This window comes from Panthera tigris, chromosome B1 (genome assembly GCF_018350195.1).
Source record: "Panthera tigris isolate Pti1 chromosome B1, P.tigris_Pti1_mat1.1, whole genome shotgun sequence".
In the NCBI taxonomy this organism is placed as follows: domain Eukaryota; kingdom Metazoa; phylum Chordata; class Mammalia; order Carnivora; family Felidae; genus Panthera; species Panthera tigris.
In genome coordinates, this window is record NC_056663.1 from 58,614,646 (window position 1) to 58,629,954 (window position 15,309).

General features: G+C 35.4%; 1 protein-coding gene across 11 annotated transcripts in view; it reads right to left on the reverse strand.

Annotated features, from left to right (window-relative positions):
• Nucleotides 1-1,440: 1,440 nt before the first annotated feature.
• CLCN3 (chloride voltage-gated channel 3) overlaps nt 1,441-15,309 on the reverse strand; it is a 94,321-nt gene continuing 80,452 nt past the window's right edge. For 7 of the 11 annotated variants that reach the window (XM_042983637.1, XM_007097160.3, XM_007097162.3 and 4 more), the window contains 3 exons: nt 9,139-9,355; nt 4,116-4,191; nt 1,441-2,392 (listed from right to left, as the gene is read on the reverse strand). In XM_042983637.1, the coding sequence (XP_042839571.1) occupies nt 2,234-2,392; nt 4,116-4,191; nt 9,139-9,355 (452 nt within the window). In that variant the 3' untranslated portion in view covers nt 1,441-2,233. Of the gene's footprint in view, nt 2,393-4,115; nt 4,192-9,138; nt 9,356-10,523; nt 10,619-11,660; nt 11,737-15,309 lie in introns of those variants that run through there. The other 4 variants (XM_007097161.3, XM_007097163.2, XM_042983643.1 and 1 more) reach the window with 3 other exon arrangements.

A 15,309-nucleotide genomic window follows, 5' to 3' on the forward strand; every position in this document is an offset into this window, starting at 1 on the left:
ACTCATGGAAAATAAAATCCATGTGAGGTCTGATGTTATGAAGCTATCTGCAAAGAAACTAGTTTCTCCTTTGAAGGCTTATAACTCAAGAGAACCTATTCAATAGCCAATACTGAGGAGTTCACACTGCAGATACACTTAGGACAAGATACACGGGTAAGATACACAGAAGTATTGTTTAGAAAAGATTTCACTCTGGATGGCCAAATGAAGGGATCATTAAGAAAGCTTGAAGTTTGCCAAAGGGAGGAAATAAACTAAAATTCAAAATACTGATTTTAGGCAGATAGCAAAACTAAGAATATTCCATGAAATTCCTAAAATGTTGCTCAACTTTCAACTGTCATTCTAATATGGCTTCATGATCTAATAAAGCTTCAAGATCTTATAGATACATTATTTTTAAGAACTAGGAAGTGAAGAATCACTTCCAAAATGTAAAAACGGCTTATTGCCAGTTATGTTTCAGAAAATGTCTGTCTGCAAAAATTCATTTCCTACCAAAAATGCGTAAGCCCAGAATATTTAGGCCAGTCCTACAAGTAAACCTCCTTTGCTGATAGTGAATTAAGACCATGATCAAGACAGACATTTCCAAAAACAAAAATCCCAGACACACCCTAGGACATTTTCAACGCATCCTGCAAAACTCTGCACTGTGGATATTCAAAACAATACTCACTGATGGATGTGACAAACCCAAAGACTCAAAGGTTATGTTCATATTAAAATTTTAACTGCTACCTTTGCAGTGGTTTTCAATTTTTTTTTCTTAAAAAAGGTTAATACCATTTAACTTTTGGTTTTAATCTGCAAAGTGATTTGTCATATTTTAACTTTCTAGTTAATGAGTCAAAATGTATACAGGTCAGAAGACATAATCCAGAGGATGGCAGTGAAAGATCAGAAAAAGGTTTATGTACACATTGAATCATAGACAAATAACCACAACCTCTTTTTAAACCCTTGTTCCCATTGTAAACTTTGTTCATAACTCCATATTTGTAAGTCTGAATTAGTCTATAAAAATCACATTAAAAAGGTAAAATTATTTAAGCGCGATATTAACTGATCTGTATTTTATAAATTTTAATCCATAAAAATATAAATAAGAATGGTAAATTTTTAAGAAAAGAAATATACATTTAGTGCAAGTTATGAATTACATTTCTTCTTCAGTGTCAGCAATAAAATATCTTGAGGAAAGAAAAATGATCTAATTTCAAGAAAAAAAAAAATTCCAGTGTTTAAACATGCAATTAATTCCAGATACAGCTAAACAGAATACTTCCTTCTCTTTACTGTCAAAGCAGCAGCATTTTGTTTCTTTATGCTGAACAGTACTTGTATATTATAGTAGTTTTAGAATAGAAAATTTGCATAAGACCAGGTCACATTATCCATAAAGTCTGAGCAGGAAAAAAAACAAAAAGAAAACTGTTTATCCTTAACAAGTCAAGTTTCATTGTTGTTGATTCTGAACCACAATGCACACAAGCTGAGAGCTTTTGTTCACACTTCATTCGAGATTTTACCTGTTTGATTAGCCTTTGTTGTGGTACATGAGACAGCTCCAAGCATTCAGCGATGGTACACACTACATGGTTAATGGCACAAGAAACACTCCCTTCTTGCGATGAAACTTCAGTAAAATCACAGTACATCTCAATATGAGAAAGGACTGTTTCAAAAGGGTACACCAATTTAAAGAGGTTTTGTTGCAGCTCAAGAGAGAAAGAGAGAGGGAGAGAGAGAGACAGAGAGAGAAATAAAAGCTCTTCTGGAATGTAGAAAGATAATGCTTAACTATATAAGTCATGAATTAAACAGAACAGTTTTGATACAAAAGGGCAAGACCCTGCAGTCTTATAGATGGCTCAATTCAAATAATCCCTCCAGAATAGGGACTGATAATGCGTCTTTGCAAAATGTTGGAGTAACCGGCCAGGTGCTCCAGGACTGCGGCGTCCTCTCCGTTGAGGCTCAAGCCTGCACTATCACGGCACGTCCTCAGCTGAATGCATCCAGTGCAGAACCACAGGAGATGATTTGCTGCTCTTGGTTAGATGGGGAAATACCTCACTCGTCTCCTTCTCTCTCTCCTTTCCCTCCCCAAACAACTCCTCCATGCCACCAGCATTATTTGCAAACCATGTTGCAAAAGCCTGGGTTTTACATTTTCCTTTTTTTTTTTTTTTTAAAGGAGGAAAAAAAAGTAGACGACTCCTTCAGGTTAAAGAGTTGTGCTATTCAACAAATGAACTTCCTCTTCTGTTTCCTCTCTCTCCTCATCTATAGAATTCAGTTGAACATTATTGAAGCGGGGTCTTGGTTTGCCGTCTGGGCCATATGACGGAGGATATCTTTTTTTGTTATAATGCCAAGGAGGCGCCTGAAAGGAATAAGCAGAAGAGTGCTAAATAAAAGGGAAAAGAAAAGAAGAGCTAAATCTATAGCTAACACTTTTTATTGACAGGAACAGAGCAAAGCAAGCATCGTGATTTTGAATTTTCAGAAAGTGTTTTACTGGTAAAGATAATTAAATTAGCCAGCAACCATCCTTTGATATAAAAGTATTATGGTCACTAATAAGACAATGTCCTTTCCACTGAGACTCTGAGGACTGCATGCCTCACTGAAGTAGAGGTATTCTGATTAATGTATGCCAACAAAAAAGTAACAAAAAAATGGGAGGACGTATAAAATAAGAGATGACACTGATCCCATTTGAGAAGGAAAATTAATTCCCATGACATCAAGAAAGCAGTAAAATGTCTGATGACCAAATCTCAATATTCCACGGTTTTAAAACCAAACTTAATCAACTTTAAAAAATAATGTAAAGATTGCCCAGTTGTATGCAGAATCTTCATGAAAGCACATACAATTGAGATAAAATGCATATAAAATGGTCAACAAAGAACTCTAATCCCAAACTTCAGAGCCCCAAGAATAAATCTATAAGACAACCCAAGTTTCTAGTACACACGTCAATGTTTTCCTCTTTTGATTTTGGCCAAAAAAGTTAAGATACAGTGCTTTTATGAAAGTCTTGGTTGTTAATGCTCACATTAAAAGATAGGTGAAAAATCAAGAAGCAGTCCTAAAAGATTATTATAGGTGAAGCAGAAAGCAGAATGAATGAGTAGCTATTTATTATTCTGGTTAGTAGTTTTTTAAAAAAGGATGCATGAAACACTTGTGAAATATTAGCATACAACAGGAATACATAATCAGTTGTGTACTTAAGCAAACTGGGACAGGTTTTATATAGGTATGACAATTGCAGGGCAAAATAATTTCAGGCATTAATAGCTAAAGCCAGACGATTTTTTAGGTTATATGATTAAGATAATTCAAACTTTATCTTTAGTCATGAAACCACTAGGACATAAACCCGGTTAAAACAAATGCATTTGACCCCAAGAGCTGCTCACAGCATTCTGGAAACATCATACAAAAGGGGCACACACATAAACTAGGTACAGGTTACTAATGAAATGGCAGGACACACATTCTTGATTGTGAGGGTATGCAAGGTGTAGCAGAAGAAGAATTAATGCCAAGATCACAAATATATACAACATTACACTCTAGTTAGTGTGCCCATAAAAAAAATCTGTTTAACATTCAGCAATTGTAACATTGCTAAGCTCCGTTAACAATCATTTACGAGCTTAGATTTACCACAAGACTACCACAAGATTAGGAAACATAAAAAAAGAAAAAGGGTTCGGTGGGTTTGGTGGGGCAGACATTTTTAACCAGTCAGGCATCTTCTGAGACCGGTGTATCCACTAAGGTAGACAGACTTGTGTTTAAGAATGTCCAATGACATTTACTCATTTAACTACCAAACTGTTTACAGTTCTTAAATTGCAACCAATGATTTTGATGAGAGATGGTAACTTTTGCTTACTTCCTGTGAATGGAATTTTACAAATATCTAAATTTATCTTACAGACATAGTTTACGAGATAGAAATGTTAACTGGCAGCATGTAGGATTTTTTTAGTTCAGCAGGTATCTGGGAAAGAGAGAACTGAACAGTTCACAAGTTTCATGCTTCCTGACTTCTAAGGTATCTAATGAGGAGATCTGATATATCTAATCACCAAGGGTTCGACGTGCTGCTTTAGTTGCTCGAGATGCTCTAATATGTTCTTCTTTGTGATGATCCCCAAGACAATCCTGAAACAGATCATGTTATGCTAATAACTGTGAGAAATCAAAGTAAAAAAGGTTCCAATCATAATGATAAAGAATGAGAGAAAAAATAAAAACATGAACCATAAGAATGCTTTTAATGAACTTTAGAAAAATAAAAACAAAAATGATTTGAAATCCCAGGTCCCATTTGCACAAATTCTGACTTTCATAAGAGACATGATACTATTTTTAAATATTGGTGGGTTGTTTTCCTTTTTAAATTAAAAAGCAACCCTATAAAAGTTCACAATGAAGACGACTATAAAGAAAAGCAAAAAAGAAACAGTAATAATACACAGCTATAAACCTCTAAAATTTAGTTTCATTTTCAGTGTTCCTTCTTTAGAGGAAAGTATTTTTCTAATTGCTAAAAAGTTAACAATGCGGCAGCTATGATTTGGATCTACCTCAGCAGTGAAAAGGTAGAGGCTTAGCCTTAATTGTCTATGAAGAACTAAGAAATCGCTTGGATCTTACTATTATTTCATATTAAAATTGATGGCATTGTGCACTTAAAAAATGCCAACCAATATTAAAAAAAAACAATTTTCAGGACCTGCTGAAAGCCACTTCCTAAAATAAACTAGTAAGATGTGTTTATGATTAGGGGTCAAGATGACTTTTACATTATGCACTTCATTTTCTAAATGATTATTTCTCAGTTAACCTACAAGCAAAATGATGGACATAAATTCTCACAAGGATACTTGTAAATAATTCAATTTATTAGAACAAAATCCTGGTTACTGGTTTTAGAGTGGAAGCCAATGAATTCTACTACAATATATGGCAACATAGATAATGAATGTCAAAAACCTTAGAAAGCTTTAGTCATGAAATTCTGGAAGCCCATCCAGAATGCCCTTCAGGGTAACTAGACATTTCCCTGAGGATCTAGTTAAGTCAACTTTACTATTCAACTGCCCTTGAACATTCTGACTTCTTCAAGAATGTCACCAGGGTATTTCACTTAGTCAAAGTAGTCTGGGACTAGAGATGTGTCAGTTATGAAACAGTTATTAAAGATGATGCCTGGGTGTGGGGGTGGGTAAGCAGGAAGAGCAGAGATTGGGAAAGGCAGAAATAGAGTTTCTGCTAATGCTTTCTCATTATTTAAAATAATGTACTGACTTAAGAACAAAGATAAATTGCAAAGTTCTCCGAGCATGGGAACAAATTCTCCCTCCAAAAAGGCTTAGAAAATGCACTCATGAAATAAAAAATGGATACATAAAAGAAGCACTTAATCACTCAATAGATGTTCTTCTCTAAGTGTGTGAGGGAAAATAAAAAACAAAAAAACACATCAATTCATTTTAATTTATAGCTGGAGTCAGGAAATAAATAGTTGACAATTAAATAGTTTCAGTTTAATTCTTACTCATTCTTTTCTATCCAATTATATACAGTGATTAATTTCAGTTAGTATATTAGTAAGCTCCACCAAATCACAAGATACAAAATGAGGAAAGTTACAAATTTATGAAGGACCAAATGGCAAATTTAGAGATTTACAAAGTAATCTCTATATTACAAAGTAACGGCCCTAAAAAAGGAGGACAAACGTGTATTTCCTTTCCAATGAAGAAGAGTGATTTGAGAATAAGGCCAGGTTCACTGCTACTTTATTAATTTCCGGAAGTATAAAGAAACTCAATGCAAAATATAACTTACATAATTTGCTATTTCCCTGTGGGGCTAATAAGCAATGACGTAAGTATAACAGAGCATGACCCAACATTTTCCCAAAATATGTTCCAAAAAGCACCAGTCCAAGGAGTTTGGCCCTCTTTCCTCCATTAAAAAAGAAAAAAAGAAAAAAAACAACCAAAAACTGCATGTTCAAACAAGTTTGGAAAACTATATTTCCTATTATCCCTGAGATTCAAATAATATCAACATTATAAGTTTTGAGGTATTCCACAATAAAGAAACCTCAACTGTATTTAATCCAGTAACTTCCAAACCTATATGGTCACAAAACTCTTTCTAAGCAATGCTTATTTAACATCCTGCTAGTTCCACCAACACTAAAAAGATTTTGAGAAATTCTGCTAATTAAAATATAAAATACAGGAAATATGTAACTGACATCTTTAAAATTCACAGACACACTTCCCCCTCATCTCTCTATTCTCATTTTCTACTTGCATCTACGAGTCTGGACTTGTTGCACCTCTTTCCCCAAACAGTTACTTTCTACCTCTGTGGACCCAATATGAACTATAAGATGCGGACAGTTATCCGGATCTTCACACTATCCACTAAAATACAGAAGGTATGGTTTCTTTTCTAGGTTTAAATCATTTAACTTCAAGTGAGAATAAAATGCTCTACCTTCCTTACATACTGCAAAGAAAATAAAGACCCAAGAGCTACCACTCCTAATGATCTCTTTCTTTCTCTCTCTATATATCGACTTATTTTCCTTGAAGTACAGAAATAAGGAATTATAATCAAGGCAATTAAACATATTCTTTTAGAAAAAGCTACCCCCTCACCAAAGCTTTCTTATAAACAGGCAATATCAGGTAAGATTTTAATTAGCTGTCCTCCCCCACCCCCATTTTTTAAGTTTTACACTGTAAGTATTTTCCTTTGTAATATTTCTGCTGCCAAAAATCTGGAAATTAAGCAGCAAAGGGAAATATGGTAACTGACCCATCCAGCTTGGTGATCACAGGTAATCATGACTAGAGAATGACATTTATATGTGTTAGCACATAAAAGGACACACCATGCCAGGCAAAGAGAATAACTGGAAGCAAGTAAAAATTGTAACAACTCAGCTTAGTTTCTAACTGAGCCATTTATAATTAAAAGGGTCCCCAAAGCAGTACAAATTCATAAACAGCTACCCCATTTAACATGTATTTATTAAGTTTTTAAACAATGAAGTTTGGTACTACTATTATTATTATTATTTTATATTTTTGTATTTATTTTTGAGAGACACAGAGAGACAGCACAAGTGGGGTAGGGGCAGAGAGAGAATGAGACACAGAATTCAAAGCAGGCTCCAGGCTCTGAGCACAGAGCCCGATGCGGGGCTCGAACTCACAAACTGTGAGATCATGACCTGAGCCGAAGTCGGACAGCCAACCGACTGAGCCACCCAGGTGCCCTGGTACTATTATTTTTTTATTAAACATTAAAAGTTATCATATATCTCTTCTCCAATCAGTATCTGTGATATTTAATAATTTGAAACTTCCTGCCTTTAATCAAGAGTTTTGTACCTTCAATATAATTTATTTCACACTATTTAGAGTGATTTGATTTGATTTGATTTTTTTGAGGGAGGGAGAGAGAGAGCACAAGCAGGGAAGAGGCAGAGGGAGAAGGAGAGAGAGAATCCCAAGCAGGCGCCACACCCAGCGCAGAGCCCAATGTGGGGCTCAATCTCACAGCTGTGAGATCGTGACCGGAGCTGAAATCAAGAGTCAAATGCTTAGCCGACTGAGCCACTATTTAGAGTGATTTTAATTGGTTAGCATAGTGAAAACACTGAACTTGGATCTAATTCTCTACCTTTATATTTCTATTCCTAACCTAGTATGGCCTAATGTATTGTTCAAGAAAATTGTAGTAGTTTAAGAAATCACAAAGAAAGAAGATACACTCTACTGGTCATTAACAGTGTAAAAGCAGCAGCAAGAGATGGGGTTCTAAAATTGGAAAGATACTCGATTCCCTGAACCATGACTTACCACCCACATGACTGGGCATATTATGAAACCTCTGAGCTTCAGTGACTACACTGTAAGTCAGGGAGGCTGCCGCCCACTTTGCAGAGATATACAAAGTTAAATGAGAAACACAAAGAAGGTGCTCGATACACAAATTTCCTTCCTTTTCTTTTTTCCTCCTTTCTTTAGAAAGGGGTCATGTGTTTTGCCACTCACATATTTTGTACAAACCATTTTTCTTTTTAAAAAAACCTGCTGTGATTCTCTAAAGTGTTTACTATTTCAACCAGTTTCAGGCTGTGCAGGCTTATGCATAATCAAGAGTACCTTTGTTTCTCACTTCTAGCCTTCCCGTTATCAGCCTTCAGATAAAACAACGTTCTTAAGTATTTCAACTAGGAACAGTAATGTGATGGAAGCAAAGGGGACTAGAGAGAGGGAGCAGGCGGGGAAAGAGACCCCAGGTGCAGGGGGAGAGGGGAGCAGAGGCAGTGAAGCAGGAGTGCGTCCACTGAGCAGCCCGTAGATACCATCCCCACTGTGTCCCTTTGATATCTGCCAAGCAAAACTTGTCAATATCCTACCCTGGAGAAACACTGGTAGTTCATGTGGAAAGGACAAATAAATTAATCAACTTACACATTTTAAATACATGAGTGTTTGTCATTAGCAGTTTATATAAAAGATTTCTGGACGGAAAAGGTAGAGAAGAGGAAACAAATATTTGCCAAAGGAGGATTTGAGCTAATTTACAAATTTAATTATATATCATTTCCCTCATTATATGATAAGTAAAATAATGGCTAAAATAGCGAGCAGCAAAATATCTAGAAAGTTTCTATTGAACTAGAAAGTTATATTAAAAAATGAAATACTTACAAAAAGAAAACAGGTTTTTCTCTACTCCGTACAGGTTAGGTCCACTCCTCCTCTAATAGAGGAAATACTCTAAGCTCAGTGTGCATGTTGGAGGTGTTTCAGAACCTCTTTGCCAACTCTGAAGTGTTCCTGACAAATACTACTTTATGTTTTGGCAAAGATCTGGCAGTTGACAATGTTTTTATTCTTGGTAAGTGTCAATTTGATCAATACTGATCCTGTACTTATAATAACCACACTAAAAAAATAGACCTTCCCACTCGGAAGCTGACTTACAGTCCTTCCTAATAACTGAATTTGAATTCCACTAAACAGTATCATAAATTCCAGTAAGCGAACTGATTTCTTTCACCAAACTTACCCATTGTGAGTTACAAGGCATTGCCTCAGACCCAGCTTTCGGAAAATATCCACCACTATCTCCATTGGGGTGTGATCTGTCACTGTGAAAGGGCTCATGTCAAGAATGCTCCGAAGCTTCAATGGTCGAGGACTTTCTGCCGGAAGAGATGGGGTGTGCTGCGCAAAACACACACGAGAACTGCCCACAATGCCTTCTTGTTTTTTTCTAGCACTTTCTGAAAAGAGATAGAGAAGACCAAAACTTAATTTGTTTAGGGGTAATCTTTCTGGGAGACTTTAAAGAATAAATAAATGTATCCCATGACTTTTGGTCCCTTCATTTTTTCCTATCTTCTACCCCAAGAAAGGAATCAGCTGAAAACTGATTTAGTAATTTCTTATATTTGACAGAATTAGAATACACCAATAACAAATCATCTTCATGTAAATAAAATATTTTTAGTACATCAATTTTCTTCACTGGGGCTGAAGCCGTTTTCTAACTTTGGGGGACAAGGAAGCATGTTTGAAATATGGTTTTTAAAACCTGCACAAATTATGAGAGCATAGTTTATCATAGGAAGCCATCATCAAGCACTGGGTATTGTATGGATACCAATTTGACAATAAATTTCATATATAAAAAAAAAAAGGAAAAAAAAAAGGAAGCCATCATCAAATAACACCTGCCTGTGTTAAAATGTCACTCATCCTGCAGAAGTGGGGCTAACGTGAGTTTCACTCTTAATTCTGACTATGTTGCATATACTCCAACCTCTGTGAATCAGCTAGTTCTTTCTCTTTTCTAATGTTAAAGTTTCATTTTCTGGGTAAGTATGAACATCAATAGGTGGGTTTAAACTACAATTATGCACATAATGGACGCACTTATTTTTTTTTTTTTTTTTGGTTTTATTTATAAGGGCTCTGCTCATTTCTCTCTCTAGTGTGGCTCTGCTTCAAGTGCTTCTGTTTGCTGCCACTTCCACTCCTACTTTTGAAAGTGCCAGACAAGAAGGGGTAAAGATACAGAAAACTGCACAACAGAGATCACAGGAGGAAAAAGGAAACTCATGAAATGGAGAGAATACAAAAATAAAGAGCTTTATGTTTCTATTTGGAGTTAGTATGTATTCAAAACGTTCACAAATATGCTATTTGCTATACTAAACATATTTTGAACATGAATTTTGCTACAAAAATACTTAAGCCAAAATAAGAAGCATCAGTCCCAAGTTAAGAAGCAGATACAGAATTCATAAACAAATACTACAATTCTTTTTACTCCTTCTGACCTCTAAAGCCTTATTTAACTGTGTTGTGACACATTCAGGTAGGAAGGCGCTAACTGAAGTTCTAATGGCTAATACTTACTAACCCACCTTAAAAACATGATAAAGGCATGGAAAAGAAGAAATCCCATTTGCAAATGATGTAAATGATTTTTGAAAAATGCTCTTTAGGTTGCTCTTAACCCATAGAAGCCTCTGACTAATGACCTGTGAATGGTGGAGTATAAATACTATTATCATATATGACAGATATTCTGAGTTAAAACCAAGCCCACTCATCAAACTTAAATACCTTAAAATAACAAATATTCTATCATGAATATAGCATGAAAATATGCTATAGACTGTTTAAATAAATCATTTAATGACAAAAGTTTCAGAAAATTTTAGAAAAAGTCATTAACCTAATTTATTTTTTAATTTATTGGAATGTTCCTTTGAAATAACAAGGCACAGGCTAGTGAACATTCAGCCTGACTTAAATTTGTCATTTAAGTGAATACAGTAACTATTTTAACAAGCATCATTTACTGAATACTTACAAAGTGTCAGGACATCTGCTAGGTTTGTTTTCCTTTGTTTGAAAAAAACAATTTTTTGAATGCCATCCAAAGGCTTTTGAAGCAGAAAATATCATCATAGTTTTCATTTTCTGATATGATTCAGACAGTTTCTTAAAGTGTGCATGCAGGAAAGAGTTACACTTCCAGGAGAATGGAAATGGTTCTTTTCTAACAAAATGTCCAAATGTAAGTAATCACCTTTTTCCCCACAAATTTTATGTCTTATTTTTCCCATTCATGTTAATATACTCTCAAGGGCTTGACTTCTCAAAACTTCTCAAAAAAGAAAGGTACATGAGCTGTCCCCTTCATTTTTGACAATGTGAAACCTGGTAGTGATAGAGTCCAAAAACACTCCCCAGGGATCTAGAATTCTTACATCACTTGTATTGACTGTAGAAAGCAAAAAGGTCTCTAAATCCACAAAATGGTATTTCAACTAACCAAGCAGGTATAAAGTTTATTTTAACTACTATAAAGAGATAAACAAAAAGCTTGCTTGCAATGCACATTGTTGAGTAAACTGTATTTTAAGGTTTCTAAGGTTGATAATATTGCTATGGAAGGGGAAACCTTTAATGAATTAGTTCTCCTAGGTATGCAAGCCAAAGCTTTATTCCGCAGAAAAAATCTTGAGGGGACAGGAGAGTATAATTAAGGGAAGAGTCTGTCACTGTGTCACGTACCATACTACTGTGTTCAAGATGTCAATGATATTTAGGCTTTCATACACTGAGAATCTCCCTGTAAAACTTACAGCTCCTATTACATAAATAGAAATGAAAAAGTGTATTTTTATGACTCAAGTTGGAAAATAGGAAAGACTATTCACACCATAAATGTTAAATATGCTTCATTTTAAACAAATCTATAAAACATCCAGCCTCACTTAATCTTGACACAAAAATGCAGGAAGAAATCTCTCCATTTGAACTAAACTTTAACACAGCAAACTGTCATTCACTGCTTGTGGGAGTACATGGCATAATCACTACTTGGTGCAATAGGAAAATATCTTATGACATTACAAATGCACCTAACTCTCTGATCCAACTTTCTACTTCTAGTAATTTTTGTCCATTTGCACATAGGCACAGAGTCAAAAATAGGAGATTATCAAATATATGAGGGAGCAATTTCTATCATAGCAGAAAATTGTAAACGTCTTAAATGTCCATCAATGAGGAACTGATTTTAGAAATCATGATGTATCCCATGGTACATCTACTTCAAGAAATACTATGTAGCTTAAAAGAATAGAATGAAGAAACTTTACATACTCATTTGGGTAGATGTCTAAGAAAACATTGCTTAGTGAAAACAAAAAACAAAAAAACAAAGTACACATGTATTGGATAGCATGACACAGTTCGTTTAAAAAGATATATATATAAGTATAGAATAATATCTACAGAGTACATAAGAAACCAAAGAGATGGCTGCCTACAGAGAGTTAAATGGATAACTATGAGGTCAAGGGTGAGTGAGATTTTTCACTGTATACTTTTTAATCTTCTTGAATTTGAACTATGTGAATATACTACCTATAAATAAACATTTTAAAATGATGAAATGACACAAAAGTATAGTTTATAAATAAATTATGGGAAAATTGTTCTTTCAAAATCTTGAGTTTTCCTGGGGTGCTGGGTGGCTCAACTGGTTAACTGTTCAACTTTGGCTCAGGTCATGATCTCACGGTTCATGAGTTCCAAGCTCCACATTGGGCTGAGCCTGCTTCAGGCTCTCTGTCCCCTTCTGTCACCCTTCCCCCACTTGCCCTCTCTCTCAAAAATAAATAAACATAAAAAAAAACAACCTTGGTCTTTCCCAATCCTGGATATAGTATATAGCTTACCACTTACTCAAGCATTCTTTTTTTGTCTTTCATAAAGTATGTCATATAAATACATATAAATTACATATTATATATATTTAATTAATTTATATATATATTTGATTAATTAAATTTAATATATGTATATATTTAAATGTTCATTTATTTTGAGAGAGAGAGAGACAGGGAGAGAGAGACAGGGAGAGGCAGAGAGAATCCCAAGGCAGGCTCTGTGCTGTCAGCGCAGAGCCTAATGCGGGGCTTGATCCCACAAACAGTGAGATCATGACCTGATTTGAAATCAAGAGTCAGAAACTTAACCAAGTCTCCACATTATGTTATATTATATTATATTATATTATATTATAGTATAGTATAGTATAGTATAATTTTTTAGTTTTTTTATGTTTATTTATTTGAGAGAGACAGAGAGCATGAGCGTAGCAGGGGCAGAGAGATTGGGAGACACAGAATCTGAAGCAGGCTCCAGGCTCTGAGCTATCAGCATAGACCCCGATGTGGAGCCTGAACTCATGAACTGTGAGATCATGACCTGAGCCAAAGTCGGACACTCAACTGACTGAGCCACCCAGGCACCCCCTATCTTATGTATTATACATATATACAAAGCCTCACGGACAGGTCTATTTTTCTCATTCAAAACTGTAAACTCTATGAAAATGTACATGGGTAAACATGTAAGGTATGTTTTAAAAGTCATCATGTGAAACGTTTCTGATGGCATGTCTAAAGTACATCTATTCCCTTAAACTGACATTATCTACTATCACAATATTCTGTTTCAAGACAGTAACAATACTTTGAAAAACATATCCACAGAATCAGTGGGAATATGAGTAATTCTTAACTTTGACCACTTTATCTTTTAAAAACCTTGTTTTCCTTTAAATTTCTATATAAATTCCAGAATTCTGACCTTTTTCTTTTCTTTGGCTGGCTACCATTAAAACCTAAAGAATAGGAATCTGAACAATGAAATTCTTCTGTGATTGTAGGTTTGGCCATGGTACTAGATTAGAAGCTGAAACACTTAAATACAAGAGCCAAGTGTGACCACATACTTCGCCCATTCTGGCAAATATTCTATTGCCTACAGCAAAACTTGGAATGATGAGATTGCTACTCTTTAAAAAACTCTTACAAAGCTGTAGGCTTTTCCTTAACTGTAAGGATATTTTCTGTAGGCTCCTTTGTTTTGATAACTCTTATAAACTGAGTATTTGCATTTCCATTCTGATTTAAGAAATAATCCTAGACTAGATATCTTCCCTCTTCAAATGGCACAAGAATTAAAATCTTTCACAATCCTTTTGCAGTGGCCAAGAGATAAGCTGTAGAGGACTCAAAGGAACAAAGGCATGACATTTGCAGCTTAGGGTCCTTTACTAAAAACTGGGGAGTATGAAAGCAACAGCTTCATGAAAATATCATTTATCACCTTTGGGGGTTGGGAGAAGAGAGGGAAAGGAATCGGATTGAATAGAAATGGTCTTACTACCCTCCTCATCAATACTGCAGGACTACAAGATAAGGAGAAAAATAAATTTTGGAGGAAAACAATTGTTTACTCCTCATAAAAAGTTTATCTCCATATGTGGAATTTAAGAAACAAAACAGATGAACATAGGAGAAGAGAAGAAGAAATAAGACAAAAAGAGAGAGGGAGGCAAACCATAAGAGACTCTTGAATACAGAAAACAAACAGGGTTGTTGGAGGGGAGGTAAGTGGGGGGATGGGCTAAGTGGGTGATGGGCATTAAGGAAGACATTTGTTGGGATGAGCACTGGGTGTTATACATAAGTGATGAATCACTACATTCTACTGAAAACATTACTACACTATATGTTAACTAATTTGGATTTAAATAAAATTTAAAAAATAAGTAAAAACAAAACAAACCAAAACAACAGTTTACTTTATCCCCAAGAAATAGCATACTATGGCTAATGCCTTTAAACATTATTTGTAGGAATATCAGCACATAATACAATAGGACTTATATACTTTTCAACACAGTATTTCACCAAAAATAAAATCTCAATGATTTTTCACTTTAACGTAGGTATTACAGAGGCGCCTAGGTGGCTCAGTAGATTGAGAGTCTGACTTCGGCTCAGGTCATGATCTGGCAGTCCCTAGGTTCAAGCCCCATACTGGGCTTGCTGCTGGCAGTGCAGAGCCTGCTTTGGATCCTCTGTCCCCCAATCTCTCTGCCCCTACCCCCCTCACTCTTGCTCTCTCTCTCAAAAATAAATATTTAAAATAAAAAAACAGGGGCGCCTGGGTGGCTCAGTCAGTTAAGCGCCCCACTTCAGCTCAGGTCATGATCTCGCGGTCCCTGAGTTCGAGCCCTGCATCGGGCTCTGCTGACAGCTCAGAGCCTGGAGCCTGCTTCGGATTCTGTGTCTCTCTCTCTCTGACCCTCCCCCATTCATGATCTGTCTCTCTTTGTCTCAAAAATAAATAAACATTAAAA